Source organism: Dromiciops gliroides, chromosome 2 (genome assembly GCF_019393635.1).
Source record: "Dromiciops gliroides isolate mDroGli1 chromosome 2, mDroGli1.pri, whole genome shotgun sequence".
In the NCBI taxonomy this organism is placed as follows: Eukaryota; Metazoa; Chordata; class Mammalia; order Microbiotheria; family Microbiotheriidae; genus Dromiciops; species Dromiciops gliroides.
This window is the reverse complement of record NC_057862.1, coordinates 151,486,203-151,502,329: the sequence shown is the minus strand read 5'-3', so window position 1 is coordinate 151,502,329 and position 16,127 is coordinate 151,486,203. Positions and strand designations below refer to the sequence as shown.

Below are 16,127 nucleotides of genomic sequence, written 5' to 3'. Positions count from 1 at the left end.
GAAAAATTGTATTGTAGCCAGTGAACATTCTAAAAGTCAGGAAGGCTTTATGTTGTTTATGGTCCACTTGTAAATAACTTACTTTGGAGTTAACTTCCTACTTAAAGCTGGAGGACCAGTTCTACACATAGATAAGAAAAAGTAGTGTTAGTTCTTGGATCAAATTCAGTGTGTTCTAAAAGAGAGCAGGAAAATTTAAACCTTTTGTAGCAAAAAAAACCTTACACTGTAACACTAATAGAAGGGAGTTGTTTTTCCTATCTGTTCCCCAGGAGGAGTTAAAAGATTCCTATTAGAAAAAGGTTTGGGCAGGGGGGAGCCACTAGGTGGCACAGTGGATAAAGCATTGGCCCTGGATTCAGGAAGATCTGAGTTCAAATTTGGCCTTAGACACTTGAAACTTACCAGTTGCGTGACCCTGGGCAAGTCACTTAAATACCCCCCCACCCCACCCCCGTTGCCCCGCAGGGGAAAAAAAAAGGTTTGTGAATAGGGTGCTGGACAAGGAGTAAGAAACATTGAGTTCTGATTGGGGTTGGCTATAAACTAGACTTCAGTGTGACCTGGGGCATGTCATCCTAGCACACTGGAAGGTGAACAAACTAGGCAAGATTAGACGTGTCAGATTCAGGTTAAAATGTATTTGGGAAATGTTTAACAAAATAAAAATTCAGAACAACAAAAATAATGTTAATTTGTGGTTTTCAAACTCAACCCTGCAGCCTGCAGAAATCTATTTGAGTTTGACACTTATGGTGGAGTTAGATGATCAAGCTCCAGAATTCCATGTGTGTAGGGCCACTTGTAGCCCTGTAATTTTATTCAATCAGGGATTGAACTGGATGCTGACCCATGTTTGTTTCATAGCAGTTTTTGTCACATTAAGCCTAGGGAATGGAATATGTTCCCAAGAATCCTTATCTTTCTTCTGGACTTAGCTCCATTGCCATCTTCTTCCTGAAGCCTTCCCTCCTACATCTCTCATGGTAGATTCTCTTTCTCCTTCATCAAATTACCTCATATTTACACATCTGTGTGCATATTACATTCTCCCCTCTCCCCAGTATCAATCAATCCATCAGTAAACATTGTGTCTATTCTGTGCCAGGTACTGTCCTAAGCTCTAGAGATACAAAAGATAGTCCCTGTCCTCAAGGAGCTTACAATCTAATGAATATCAAAAGAGTTAATTTCCTTGAAGGCCAAAACTGTTGCAATTTTTTGTCTTAACACTTGAAAAGCATCTGTACTGGATAGAGGACTGGTCTCAGAATTAGATCTGAGTTCAAATTCTACCTTCAATACACTCTGTGACCATGGACAAGCCATTTAACCATTTAGAAGGTTGCCTAAGTCACTAAGTTGCAATCTGCATCAGTGTATAAAGCCCCCAGGCCATGGAGTTCCCTATACCCATAATGATGAAATCACAGGTCCGGGACCCTCCAACTGGCCCCCCCCTCCAGGCCCCCCCCCCCAATCCTCATACTTAGTTCAAGATATTTTGCACACAGATGCTCGAGAAAATTAATAGTGTAGAGAGAATACAGGATATAATGTTCGTATTTTAGTTTGTACCACAAGTATTTACAAGTTCTATGAATCAGTGTGGGGAAATCTGTTGTAGAAACTCCTTTCAGCAAACCTAACCTGTCTTTGACTGCTTCTTGACTTGACTTGGCAGATTTAAGGGAGACATGTTAGGATGTTTCCTTGGGAACATACTTTTGAGGTTAAGTGACTTGTCCAAGGTCGCACAATTAAGTAATCAGCCTCTAGAAAGTGGTTGATTCTTAGATGTTTCTAGAAATAGAGCTTTGAGTTGATAGTAAAATGATGTAGAACACCTCTCACTGCACTTGAAAAATTATGTGTGTCGCTTTTAAAATTTTTATTTCTTATTTTTTGGCAGGGTAATGAGGGTTAAGTGATTTGCCCAAGGTCACACAGCTAGTGTCAAGTGTCTGAGGTCAGATTTGAACTCAGGTCCTCCTGAATCCAGGGCCAGCGCTTTATCCACTGCGCCACCTAGCTGCCCCATGTGTATTGCTTTTTAAGACTGACTAGCTGAACCTAGCTCTAGATGACTATTGAGAGAAAGCAAGCAGAGAAACACTCGATTGGGTTTCTTGTACTTCAGTTTTTTAAGTTTCTACTATGGCCTAGCAAGCCCAAGGGTAGGTGAAAATCTGAATTCAAAGTGAAGGGAGGGAAGAAACGGTAATTAAATGCTGTCAACAGAATCAAAATCTCACTCTCATTGTTGATGCAGTATTATGGCTGATCTTTGAGGAGTTTCAATGTCAGGAAATTCAGTTATTTTCCCCTTAACTACTGTAATACTGCCTCATTGATTGATTTATCATACAGAGAGAAACCACATACTACATACATATGTACCAGGGGAATAGGTTATATTTACTTTGGGAATCACAGTTTTGAATTGCCTGACATTTGTCTGTGTAAAGTCCCAAGCATAACATCACATCAAGATGGTTTTGGCTTTTAAATTTCAGTCCTATAAAGTCTCTTTACCTTGCCAGCAATATGATCTATTCCCAGCCCTTTGGGAATAGTCTGTTAGTTAACAACTGCTACAAAGTATTAGAAGAGGCGAGATACTCCCCAGTGACGTTCTCATGAAATTGTAACTGAAGTTATGACTATGCCTGCAATGATATGGGTCTATTATTGTTTTTAAAGGCCCCTCTCTACCTGTAGTAAAGAGTCGCTAGTTTATAAAGGATTTCAATATTGTATATAGCCTTTACCACAAATCTATATTTTTCTCTACCTTCTTCCTCTTTAATTTTCCCCCTACCTAATCTCAGACTGCTGCTTGCCATTTTCTTGCTTGTTTTCTCCTTTCTTTTAGCTTTGAATGTGGAAAAGACTAGGCTCGCTAGAGAGAGTGAGGAGTCAAATATGACATCTAAATTGTGAGCCTAGGTGACTGGAAAGATAGTGGTACTCATGTCAAGCATAGAGAAGTTTGGAAGATGGGAGGGTTTAGGAGGAAAGATGAGATCTATTTTGAACAAATGTAATTGAAATTATAGTAGGGTAGGGGGCAGCTAGGTGGTGCAGTGGATAGAGCACCAGCCCTGGATTTAGGAGGACCTGAGTTCAAGTCTGGCCTCAGACACTTGACACTTACTAGCTATGTGACCCTGGGCAAGTCACTTAACCCCAGTTGCCTCACCAAAAAACAAAACAAAGCAAATTATGGTAGGGTAGTGACTCTAAGTAGAGAGGATTGATGGGAGAAATGTTATGGAGGTAAAGTCAACAATACTTGGCAACTAATTGGATTTATGGATTTTAGGAGAAGGAAGAATCAAGGAAAAGCCAAAGTTATGAACCAAAATAGAAGCTATTCCCCTGGTCATTTATATTTTTATATTTTATTTGGGAATCACCACTTTTTTCTTCTTGAGAAAATAGGTAAAAATAGATATCGGATAATGGGATTTTTTTATCTGGATAAACTTTGGAGATCATCTTACACAGCCATCATTTTACAGATGAGAAAATTGCAGCCCAGAGAGTTGTCATTTGCCCAAGGTCATACAGCTAGTATGATTTTAGCTATCCTGGACGAAAAACAAGGTCTTATGACTTCTGGTCCATTTTCTCCTCCCACATCACTTTGTGGGCATGCACACACACGTTCTATGAATTCACTGTAACTCCACGCTGTCTTAGACTGTACCAAGCCAAAGATAATTTATTTTTTCATTTAAATGCCTGCTTGGATTAGATTATTTACTTTCCCTGTGAACAGAACTATATCTGTATAGATAGAGGTGTAGGGGTAGTGAGAACATTAAGTATTTTTGTTTAAAAGACTCTTCTTTTCAAAAAGAAAAAAATGAAACTAAACACTATATAATTATAATGATCAATCTTGGCCCTAGAAAAGAGGTGAAAAATATACCTCCTTTCCTTTTTTTTGGAGAGGTGGGGGACTCTAGTTGTATAATATTGAATATACCAAGACACTTTGTTGATGCATTGCTTAATTGTGCTGAACTGCTTTTTAAAATCATTTTATTTTTTCAATAATAAACATTTTTATTTATAGTTTTGAGGTCCAAATTTTATCCCTCCTTCCCTCCCTCCTCGCCCTCCCCATGGTAAGCAATCAGATGTGGGTTATCCATGTTCAATTACATAAAACATTAGTAGTCATTTTATATAAAAAAACTTGAAAAAATGAAAAAAGTATGAAAAAAGCATGCTTCAGTCTGTGTTCAGTTAATATCAGTTCTTTCTTTGGAGGTCGATAGTATGCTTGCTTCAGCATTAGTCCTTTGGGATTGTCTTGGATGATTCTATTGCTGAGAATAGTTAAGTCATTCACAGTTCTTCATCAAAAAATATTGCTGTCAATGTGCACAATGTTCTCCTGGTTCTGTTCATTTCACTATGCATCAGTTAATACAAGTCTTTCAGGTCTTTCTAAAATCATCCTGCTTGTTATTTCTTATAGCACAATAATATTCCATCACCATCATATACCACAGCTTGTTTAGTTGTTCCCCAGTTGATGGGTATTCCTTTGATTTCCAATTCTTAGCCACCACAAAAAGAGCAAGCACAGTTGTTTTAATTTTCATTTCTCATCAATAGTGATCTAAAGCATTTTTTCATGTGATTATAGATAGCTTTGATTTTGTTGTCTGAAAACTGCTTGTTCATATCCTTTGACCATTTATCAATTGGGGATTGACTTGTATTTTTATAAATTTGACTCAGTTCTCTATTTGAGAAATGAGGCCTTTATCAGAGATACCTGTTTCAAAACTTCTTTCCCAGGGCAGCTGGGTGGCGCAGTGGATAAAGCACCGGCCCTGGAGTCAGGAGTACCTGAGTTCAAATCTGGCCTCAGACACTTGACACTTACTAGCTTTGTGACCCTGGGCAAGTCACTTGACCCCCATTGACCCACCAAAAGAAAAAATTCTTTCCCCGTTTTCTGCTTCTGTTATAATCTTGGTTACATTAGTTTTGTTTATACAAAACCTTTTTAATTTTATATAATCAAAATTACCTATTTTACATTTTATTTTGCTCTTTATATCTTCTTTGGTCCTAAATTCTTCCTCTGTCCATAAATCTGACAGATAAATGATTCCATACTCTTTTAATTTGCTTATGGTACCATCCTTTATGTATAAATCATGTACCCATTTTGACCTTATCTTGGTATTGTTCAGGCCAAATTTAGTATGGGGAGAGTTAATTGGGCAGCTTGCAAGAGAGCACTAGGGCTTAAGTTCCACCAGGTGGCCACCAAGCAATGAAACATGAGATTATGTACTACTATTGAAAAGTGCTGCACTAGCTCAAGGTCATGGAAATGTCCCCAATTTTAGTTGTATACATCAGGGTTAGCCATTCATAATTTAATTTAGGGTAGGACAAAAGTGAGACCAGAGAATGTTTTTCTAGCAAGTCTAGTCAAAATCCTAAGAAACATGACTCATTTTAGACAGGTAAACACTAGAAACCCACAGGTATAATTTGGAAGACTGATCCCTGATTGGTAATTTTGCCTGCAGATTCTCATGTCCTGGTGTGTTGGTCCTGATTGCTATTTTGATGTAAAGAAAATGCCATGAAGGGTCTGGTCCTTTCTCATTTAAATAACAATTGGAAACCTGGATTGTAACCTTTACTTTGTACTAATTTAGGCCAGTCACAAAAATTCTATTTTCCGTAATTTCATAATCTGAAAGATGAGGAAGGGTAGACTAACATCTCTGAGGGTCCCTTCTAGTACAACTAACATTTGAGATGCAATGGTTTTCTGATTCCAAGTGTATATGATTGTTTCTGGATATTTGAGTCATTTTAGTTGGGTTAAAGGGTTTTGTGGTAGTGATGATAACAAATACCCAGAAACAGTTAGCAAAGTTTGACTGAGGAAAGAAAACTGTCCTTAATGTAAGACATTTATGTTTGCTAAATTAAACCATACTTGATGATATTTGGAAGCAACAAGAAGTAAAATAAGATACTTTTCACTATTCTGCCCATAGTCCTAATCTGGCACAGATGTGGTAATAAAGTCCATATGCAACTTCACTATTCTAATTTTCTATTAGGAAGAAACTGTTAAGATAAAACCTGATTAGTAAATTAAGCTTTCAGCATGTTTTAGACAGCACAGTGTAAAAAAAATCAACTATATTTTGTGATTCCCTTCTCCCAACTTGTTATCCTTACCATCATCTGAGTGTGTTTACAAGTATAAATAGGCCTCTATGGAGGATATTATCTATCTGTAGTTATCTAATGTATCTCTCTAGAGACTGTTCTAACACTGTATATGTCAAATAAGTATCTACAATTTTTTAAAAACCATAAAATATATATAGCAAAACGAGATTTCCATAGCTTCCTACCAACTTGTACTCTAAAAGTTATCAGTAAAATGGACCATCCTTAAATTAATAATCAAGAATAAATTGTACAAGAAACAGTTCATTTTAGTGGATTAAGGATCAATTTAGAGTCACGAAGACCCAAGTTCAAGTCCAGCTTCTGACAAATATGTCACTAAAAGTTGTCACTGAATTTCTCAGGTCTCCAGTCAGTTTTTTAAGTTAAAGAAAAGTTGCAAATCTTGGTGGAGATAGTTTCTACATTGGAAATTCTCTATATTAATGCCATCACATCCAGACAAAAATATGTTTAAATAATACACTAAATTGAACAGTAATATGAACTTTTGAGTGATTATATCAGTTCTATTTACTGAAAGATGAAATTACTGAAAGACTCCTAGAAATTGATTTAACTCATCAAGTACCAACTCAAGAAATAAGAGAACTTCTGGTTTCATAAGTGCTGAGAGGATAGGTGGTTTTCCTAAATAAAGGAATTAACTGGTTATTGAAAAAAATCACGCACAGATGAAGATTGATTCTATTTGGGTGGGTCTTTAAATAAAAAGATCACTTTTTAAAACCCAACCTAAGACAATTTTCCTTCCATATGTATATACTATAAAGTGTATATCAATGGTGCAATAGTTATCGCTAAGAAAAACAACCACATATTGCTATGCCACCTGCTTGGGGTTTGGAAAATTAGCATTGAGTGTAATATAGACTTTGATCAGGGATTTTTTTTTTCTCTGAGACATTTACATGAAAACAGAACCTTTGATTTTAATAACTCATCTGTTCCTACTGCTTATTTCCCACCTCAACTTGTCATAATCCACCATGAGGGACACTGCAGCTGGTTGCTGTGGAATTGATTGACACCATATAAAAGATTATGACTTCAGGTAGAGATTAAGCAGAAGGAGCAGATAATTTCTTAAAGATGCAAGGCCAAATTCTGCCTTTTCAATGCATGCCTAAACCTTTTGTTGATAGTCATAGGAATTATAGCCATGGATTTAGAGAAAAAACAGATTTTTAAAAATAGCAACACTTAGAACCTACTAGGGCTTTTAAAAAGAGTAAAAAAAAAAGCAGAAGAGGGAATAAAGTTCAAAATAGAATTGTTTCAGAAGAAACGGTTGTAGTTTTCCATGACATACTGACAGTTTAGGAGATTTTGTCATGAGCAAAGTAATATTTCCTTATAATTAAGGTAATATAGTTTTTTTGTTTGTTTGGGGTTTTTTTGTAAAATAAAAAGATTTATTAGGAGGGAGAAATATGGCCTGGGAACAGATCACCTTGGTGACTGTCCCACTGGAGTAAGAGAAGACTAGTCTTTTGTATTTTTACCAGCCAAAAGGGAGGAAAAGGCATTACAAAGAACTGGGAGGGGAAGGGGAAGGGGGTTTGGAATTATGGTGCATCAGTAAGTACCCATCCATATCTTGCATATCAGTATACCAGGGACATACTGGGCAACACCCATTCCTGAGGTGGGAGGCAGAGCTGCCCCTCCCCTGGGAGAGTTCTAGGATTGCTTGGGGGGTTGGGATCTTTAGGTTTTTTGGGGTCCCACTGCATTCCCATAACATTCCCCTCTCTCTTTATTTCTGGAGAGAAAGGGGCAAAGGTCTGTCTTCTGTAGCTTCTTCAAGGCTGAAAAATGGGGTGTAGAGATGTCGCTGTCTTTAAAGAGAGAGGAAGTGAAAAGTTTGGTGGGTGCAGTCCAAGGGTCACAGGGGCATTGCTGTGGCTTTAGTGAAAGCTTTAATCCTAGAAGCATATAAAGAAGTGACAGTGTTACAAATACAAAGTCCATACAGCAAGATGCATGCAATGATCAAAATTATAAGTATGAAAACAACCATGAAGTCCAGGATGGAGAACAATTGGCCATCAGTGTCTGCCATGATATACATGCAGCACAAAGTATGTTATTCCACCTTCAGAAGCAAGTAAATAGTCTAAGGCTATCCTATTGTCCATTACTACATTAGCCAAAGAATCTAGGGACTCCTGGAGGTCCTTGAGGCCCAAAGCAGTTTCATTAGAAATCTTTTCAATTGCTTTTCAAAGTCAGATTAATCAGGATTGCCTCCTGGTCTAGATATCCCACGAAAGGAATGGAAAGGGCTGCAGTTTTATAGATCTACCATAGAAAATTGTCCCCAAACCGCCTTTTTTCCCTATGCCTTTCCTCAGGAAGAAGAGAGTTCAGAGGGTTCTAATATAGGGATACATTATGATCTATAAAACCCAAGGTACTGTCATGGGGTGCAGAGCACCCCAGAAGTTCTCTGGGGCACATCAAGGAATCTTCTCCTTGAGAAACTAAACCAAAGGACAGATAAACTGAGCCAAATCGGTTTGAGCTAGTTTGGGATTCCTACCCTTCATTCTGGTCTCCCTTACCCTGGGGAGATAAATTTGGGTGTGGCTGCGGCCTTTGCGTTCTGAAGAGGGATCCGTAGCCACCCCTCACCCAATTCCTCTAGTCACTACCAGTGGGGGATAGTCCTCCACTCCTCACCCAATTCCCCCAGCTACCACCAGTGGGGGATGGTCCTCTCTCACTAAAGGAACTTTTCACTGGCAGATGGTCCACCCCCATCAGTCCTCTATAAAAGTACCTTCCAGTCTCCTGTTCGGGGAGATTTGGTACCTCTGAGCCATGTGCTTTATGCCAAATCTCCCCATGAAAGTCCAAGGATTTCTTTCATGGTTTCCCTCCCCCCACCCTTTTCTTCCCTTGTTCCTCAATAAACTACCACCTTATTCTAACTAAGTTTTGTGTGCAAGAGGGTGTAATTCTTTAAAGAGGAATTCCCAAGAACCCCAACCCGTACCCCATTTTCTCACCGTTACAGTACATTGATGATAATTGATGTAGGGGCTGAGGTAAGCAGTGGTTAAGACCATGGACATAAAAGCTTCCTCAGGAGACCAACCTGGTGCAAAGAATGGTGTCTGTGCCCGAGATACCAGTGGTGTCGTATAATGACCACAAATAAACCTATGTCCTGGAGGAGCACAGATAGATGGCTTGGTTGACCTTGGTATTGGAATAACATTAGCTCCCTGTTCAGAATAATTGTTCCAGGACACAAGTGTACCAGGTGTGAAGCCTGCCTATAATAGGGCATTTCCTTGAAAATACAGGGATATAGCCTGGAAGCATTAAGGCCAAGAGAGTTCACTTCAGCTCTGTGGGTTTCTCTTTACATACCCAGCTGTCAAAAGGGCCTGCCTTAGTTACTGCTTCTCCTAACTGAATGAGGAATTTATCATTCTGGGTAGCAGAGTGCATAATTCAAAAGGTGTGGGAGAGCCCAGAGGATGGTGTGGCGAGTGGCCATAAGTGGGATAGTATTAATGTGAATGTAGAATATACTCCTTTCCTCGTCCCCTCTCTAACACCCTACCCCATCTTCCGCGCCCACCCCACCTCCCCGCAAAATTCTGGCTTGTGTGAAGTCTTAGCATGGCCTAAAATCACACTTGGTAGTACAGAGAAGAGAGAATGACAATGTATGTGGGGAGTGAGAATAAGAGAATGATACTGTTAAATAGCAAAAATAAAGAGAGCAGTGATGTTAGAAATTTTAAAAGTGGTAAATGAATATACTAATGATAATTTCATAGAATTTTTTTAGTGTCTATTTTTTGTCCTTTCAGAGGGATCTCATTTTCAGGGGCAGCCTTTATGGTAATGGTGTGAACTAGCATGACAGATGTAGCAAATGAAAGAATATGTACCTTTGATTTATTCCTTGCCTCCTTCTGGAGTGTATTGTCAACATCTCTTCCTCATTCTCCTCAAATCCTTTCACATGATGATAATGAACCAAAATGTTTGGGATTTTTTAAGGGCCTGTTCTCATCACTAGGATTCAAAATTTAAGTCCTGATTCTGATTGTCTCACAGATTATGAGTCTGAAGAGTGCTTTGTTTTTTCTGAGTTTTTCATAGCTCATTATGGGTTAGAAGTAACAATCTAAAAAAATTAGTATCTTATAACCATAATTTTTCTAATGATTCAGCTAGTGGTAAAATAAACTGTTTCTGTGCATTCCATAACCCACACCCATATTTATTTATTCATCACTCATATCACTATATATGTTGAGGCTTGGTTCTTTACCCTAAGGGCAATACAATAAAAGTTATTTCCTCCTCACCTGTGTATTTCTGAAAGAGGATTTAGTTATGTTAGAAAATGTTCATTCCATCTTCTCAGTTGTACTATGCCAGAAAATGCATATTTAAAATTTAAAATTTTATTTAAAGTATCTTTGTGAAACAAAAATTTTAATAAAATGTTGTTTTCAGAGAAACCTTGTAAATGTATGTAAATCTAAATGAAATAGCATGACATTTCATTAGCTAAAAAATACATACACATACACATACACATACACATACACATACACATACACATACACATACACATACACATACACATACACATACACATATACATAGGCAGTTAGCCCAAGGAATGTGGCTGGATCACTTATTTTAGTAAAGTTATTGTTAACCCTGTACTTACTGCAGTTTGTGAATTAGTTCAAAATATTTACAAGCTCACCAGAATTGTTACAGCCATCTTTCTTCCCTGAGTTCCCAGATAGTAAAATGAATGAAATTAGTGTTCTTTCTTTTCTATTCACCTGGCATAAATCACTGTTCTCCCTGGTGAATGAACAGATGGCTGTTTGCAAGACTTCTCCTCCTGTCACTGTCTAGTCTGTTCATCATTATTGTTGCATCTGTAAATACTTGTTAGTGAAAAAGTCACTAAGTTAAATAACATCTCACCATTATTACTCATTGTTTTCTTAATGCTGACAGTGTAGTGAAAAGAGCATTGGACTTAGAGACAAGGAAGCTGAATTTATGGCCTGACATCACTATTTATTAACTGTGTGAACTTGAACCAGCTTCTGCATTTCTCTCTTGTCTCACTTTCCTCAGCTATAATATCTTCATTTAGACTAGATTATCTCTAATGCCCTTTCCCGTTTTATTATGGATATACTTGGGAACATACATTAAAATGTAAGCCCCTTTGGAATTTATGGACAAAAGGTACAGCCAAAGCGTCAGTTTGGTTAATTCCACACCAAGTGAGTTTGTAAATTGTAATAGTTAAATGCAATAATTTTTATTGGTTTTATAATCTATATATTAACTTTTATATAATATATATTTTTAGATATTCTTGGAACAGAAGATCTTGCTGCAGATACACCTGCCAACAATGGTGTGAGATTTTACCCCTGGACTATTGATAACAAGTACTATTCTGCAGACATCAATTTGTGTGTGGTACCAAATAGATTTCTTGTCACAGCTGAAATTGCAGAGGCTGTCCAGGCATTCATTGTTTACTTTGACAGCACACAAGTAAGAACTTATATTTTCATGGACCCTATTAGAGACTTTGTTTACTTACTTGGTGTTCTTTATTTTTTGGTGGGGATGGGATGGGAGCAGGTTTGATGCAAACTATCTTTTAACATGTACTTTTTGATATTTTCCCCAAGAAATCTGGTCTCGATAGTGTTTCATCATGGCTTCCATTGGCAGAAGCATGGCTACCAGAGGTTATGATCTTGGTTTGTGACAGAGTATCTGAAAATGGTGAGATACTAAAGTGGTACACATGTTTACCAGTTTCTTGGTATGCAGAGTATGAGCATTACCTTAAATTGGAATGCTGTATAGTTTGTTGAAGGCTTAATATTTCTGACAGGTTTTAGCTAGCCAATCAAAGGCTTTTTGGAAAAGTCTCGAGTATTTGAAAATGAACCTTTAAAAAACTTTATTCATAAATCTTTATTTTCATGTGTGTGTGTATATATATGTATATACACACACACACACACACATATATGCTTGTATCTGTATAGATCTATATCCATAGGTATATATATCTGTATCTCTAATTTCTTCATTTTAAAACTTGTCATTAAGTAAGAAAATTAGAGAGGTGCAAAGCCTGTACTTTGGTGGCATTTAGTGTTTTATCTTCATACACATATTATTTTTATTTCCTTCTTTAGGTGTAAACCGAACAAAAGCTCAAGAATGGTGCATCCAACATGGCTTTGAGTTGGTAGAACTTAGTCCAGAGGAATTACCTGAAGAAGATGGTAGGTAGTTATAATGTACATCTGATTCAGTAGAAAACAACAATCTAAGCTAGGGACATGAGAGAATATAAACACATTTTTCTCATATGGAAAAAATCACAATGAAAATCATAAAGCTTTCTTCTTCTTTTTTTTTTTTTTTGTGGGGCAGTGAAGGTTAAGTGACTTGCCCAGGGTCACACAGCTAATATGTGTCAAGTGTCTGAGGCCTGATTTGAACTCAGGTCCTCCTGAATCCATGGCCAGTGCTTTATCCACCTGTGCCACCTATCTGCCCCAGCTTTCTTAGTTTTTAACCTATTTAAAAGACTTATAAGAAGTAATAATCCATTCACCTGACTTTGTCAGTTATTTTCATCTTTAAAAAAAAGTTTTCTTGTTTAGACTTAATTCATGGAGTGGACCTTTTCTTACCCTTTTTACAAAAAAAAAATGCTGAAATCTGCCTCGTCATTATGGGTTTTATTGAGCTGAGGTTTTTTTCCCCCCCTTGTCTCAATTTGTAGCAACTGAGGAATAAATTCCTACAGTGATCTAGGACTGTCCTACCTATTCATTTGTTCTTTTGGATCTTTGGAGTGGAACAGACGTAGCATGGTTTCTCTGAGGTAGTAACTCTGGTTAGAGGAAGTTGTAGTAAAAACCATGAATGCAAGGGCATGTAGGTTTGGGACAACGTAAGGCTATTCACCAGTGTAACGATTGGAATAACGTCACCTGCTGGATACTTACTGTAGAAGAGTTCTGCCCATGAAGCGAAGGTCTTTGAGGGCAAGACCAGGCATCAGGAAGTGACGCAGACTAGTGGGAGGAGGAAGGAAGAGACTGGCGCTCAGTCTCGCGCTTTTTCCTGAGGACGCTGGCGGAGAAGGGAGCTAGAAATGTGCTCTCCCTTTAATAGATAGGAATCTAGGCCTTTCTCTCTCTCTTTACCAAATTCTTATTCTCCTTAATAAATGCTTAAAAGTCTAACTCTTGCTAAAGCTTGTAATTGATTGGCGACCACTCATTAGATATTTTAGACAGTTTAGCTAGAATTTTAGCCCTTAACAGATGGCTGACCACGAAGAGGAAAGCTAAACTTCAGTCTTCTTCTGATCTTCTGGTTGGGTAAGAAATTTCCCCTCCCTTTCCCTTTAACTGCCAAGTACTGGCGTACTGGCTGTGTTTTCCTTTAAATTTTTTCGAATGGACCTTTTAAACTCCCTAATTACCCTATTTTTGATTTTAGTCTGTTTAACCAGACAAATGGGAGATAAGATCATGTTAATGCTTTGTTTTTGTGGATTTTCTATTTTTCTTTTTATTTTTGTTAAAAGAGCCAGCAACTTACTCACACAAGGAAATATCTCTCCCTCTCCCAACCATGCTTTTTCAGAGAAACCTGAAGAGATTCCCACAGCTTTTCCCAGTTCTAACAGTAATTGTTGCTTTAATTTTGCATGCCTGGAGGCAATGACCCACCCTCTAGAAGCTTTTAATCCCCTAGCACCTAGAGGCAAAGTGGGAGAAGAGGAATCCAGGCCTGAGTTCAAAATCAAGTCTGATTCAAATTGCTCTGGTCCCTCCCCTCCTCTCCAGACCCCACCCTCTACTCCTCCTATGGCCAAGCCCATAGCTTCCCCTGCCTGGGAAGTCCAGAGATCTGATGCGCATGCTCAACTTTTTCTACCTGCATTTGCAGCTTCAGGCTCAGCCCTTCCCCGGCCTGGCTGTGCTTTTGAGACAATCTTAGAAAACCCTTTAAATTCCAGATATGCTCGTTTTGTTCATAATTTTGCTAACCTGCTTTTGTCTTTAATTAGTAATCTTATAAAGCATTTGTATGGTGAAAAGCCTGACAGACAATATAGAGGGGTTAAAGAAGAAAAACTTAAGCTGAATAAGAATGACAATCAACATAGTTCAAGACTCCGCTTCTTTTGCCATGGAAGGGTACATATTTTACAGAAATGTAGAAATAAGCAGCAAGATATTGATATGAGTATTGGGGATTTTAGATATCGGAATCAAAAGTGTTCTAACTTTACTCAGAGTATTAATGTCAGTTCAGAGGTTACATAGGATTTCTATGCCATTACATGTACATTTTGAAATTAATGGTATGGGTTTATTTTCATAGAGATTTTCATGCTTTTGAGATTGTGTCTTATACTTAGTTTCTAAAACAAGGAGAATATTTGTAAAAGTTTTTTATAGTCATGTGATCAAGTTTATATTTTATAATACTCTTATTAATATTAAGTTCATGCTCATTTAGATTTCCTTAGTTTGAATTTCATTGTCTTTTATTGTTCCATGTGTATTTTTTTTCTATTTATTCATCTCTAATTTTGAAACATTGCAAGATGGTTTTGATTTCATAATACAATGTTAATTCTAGGAGTATTGTGCTCCCATATTCTGAGTTATTTGTTTTTGTTATTTTTCTCAACTGATTATTTGATCAAACTCTTTAAAGCATTTCCCTGGCAAATTGGTTGCCATGGCAAGTGTAAATTAATTCTAGAAGTATTATTTTTGATAAGCATATTCCAAAAAAAAAAAAAAGAGGGGAACATTTGTAAAAGTTTTCTTTTTTAAAAAAAAGTTTTCTTTGAGATTCTGTTGTGCTTTAACTTGTATTTAAATATGTTCTGATTTTTCACAAGAGTAATTGTATACTAAGTAAAAAAAAGGGGTATTATTTGAAATTGTTGCATAATTATATATTGTGTTCTGAGTCAAGATGTATTCACATTTTTTGCAATCATTTATTATCCTCAATTTTTAAATCCATATGAGATTTTAAATTATGGGAATTTATCATTTAAGACATTAATTGCCGTTATTCTGAGTTATCAGATGCCAGTTGGCCAAGATGCCATCCAATCACAAGAGGAATACATGCAAGAGCAGACACTGAACTGTCACATGAGGGGAGACATGCATGAAGTCAAGGTATGGCCGAGGGAACGGCTTTTGACAAATGTTGAGGTTGGATTCTCTTGGTTTAATATTTTATTCTCTTTTTCCCCACAATATTGTACAGATGGCTGGAAGTATTCATCCCACCCATCTCACTTCTACACCTGGCTTCTATGCTCCCTCCTATATGCCTGATGCCATGGACATCTTAATCCCATGGATCTGATTAAGTCTGACTCAGTTTCCTCCAATATGTTCGGTGGCATGGACGTATATTCCATCCACCTATTTTAAGCCTGGCATACTGTATGGGCAGTACATATTGCTCAAGTGTGGGAATGCTCATGTCCCATCATTTCTCTGTTCTTTTATGGTAACCCCCATAATTATCTCAGGTGTCATGATAAATACAGTGTTGAATTTGGCCTTGACATCTGTTACTAATTATATTAGATTTTAAATTTCTCATAATGGCATGAGGATAATTAGGCAGATGATGCAAAAAGTGATGAAACAGAGATAAAAATTATTTAAAAAAATTAATATCACAGCAATTGTCTTCTCAATTACCCTCCATAAGGGGGGACTATAGTAATACTATAATTTTAAAGAATGTTTCAATTTTTGTTTTATTATATGTTTCATGTGTAACAACTAAGATTC

At 37.3% G+C, this 16,127-nt stretch overlaps 1 protein-coding gene across 1 annotated transcript in view; it reads left to right on the top strand.

The window, feature by feature from the left end:
* AAGAB (alpha and gamma adaptin binding protein) overlaps positions 1-16,127 on the top strand; it is a 64,960-nt gene that overhangs the window by 8,850 nt on the left and 39,983 nt on the right. The window contains exons 2-4 of the mRNA XM_043983515.1: positions 11,618-11,808; positions 11,949-12,045; positions 12,468-12,557. Of these exons, the coding sequence (XP_043839450.1) occupies positions 11,618-11,808; positions 11,949-12,045; positions 12,468-12,557 (378 nt within the window). The remainder of the gene's footprint in view (positions 1-11,617; positions 11,809-11,948; positions 12,046-12,467; positions 12,558-16,127) is intronic.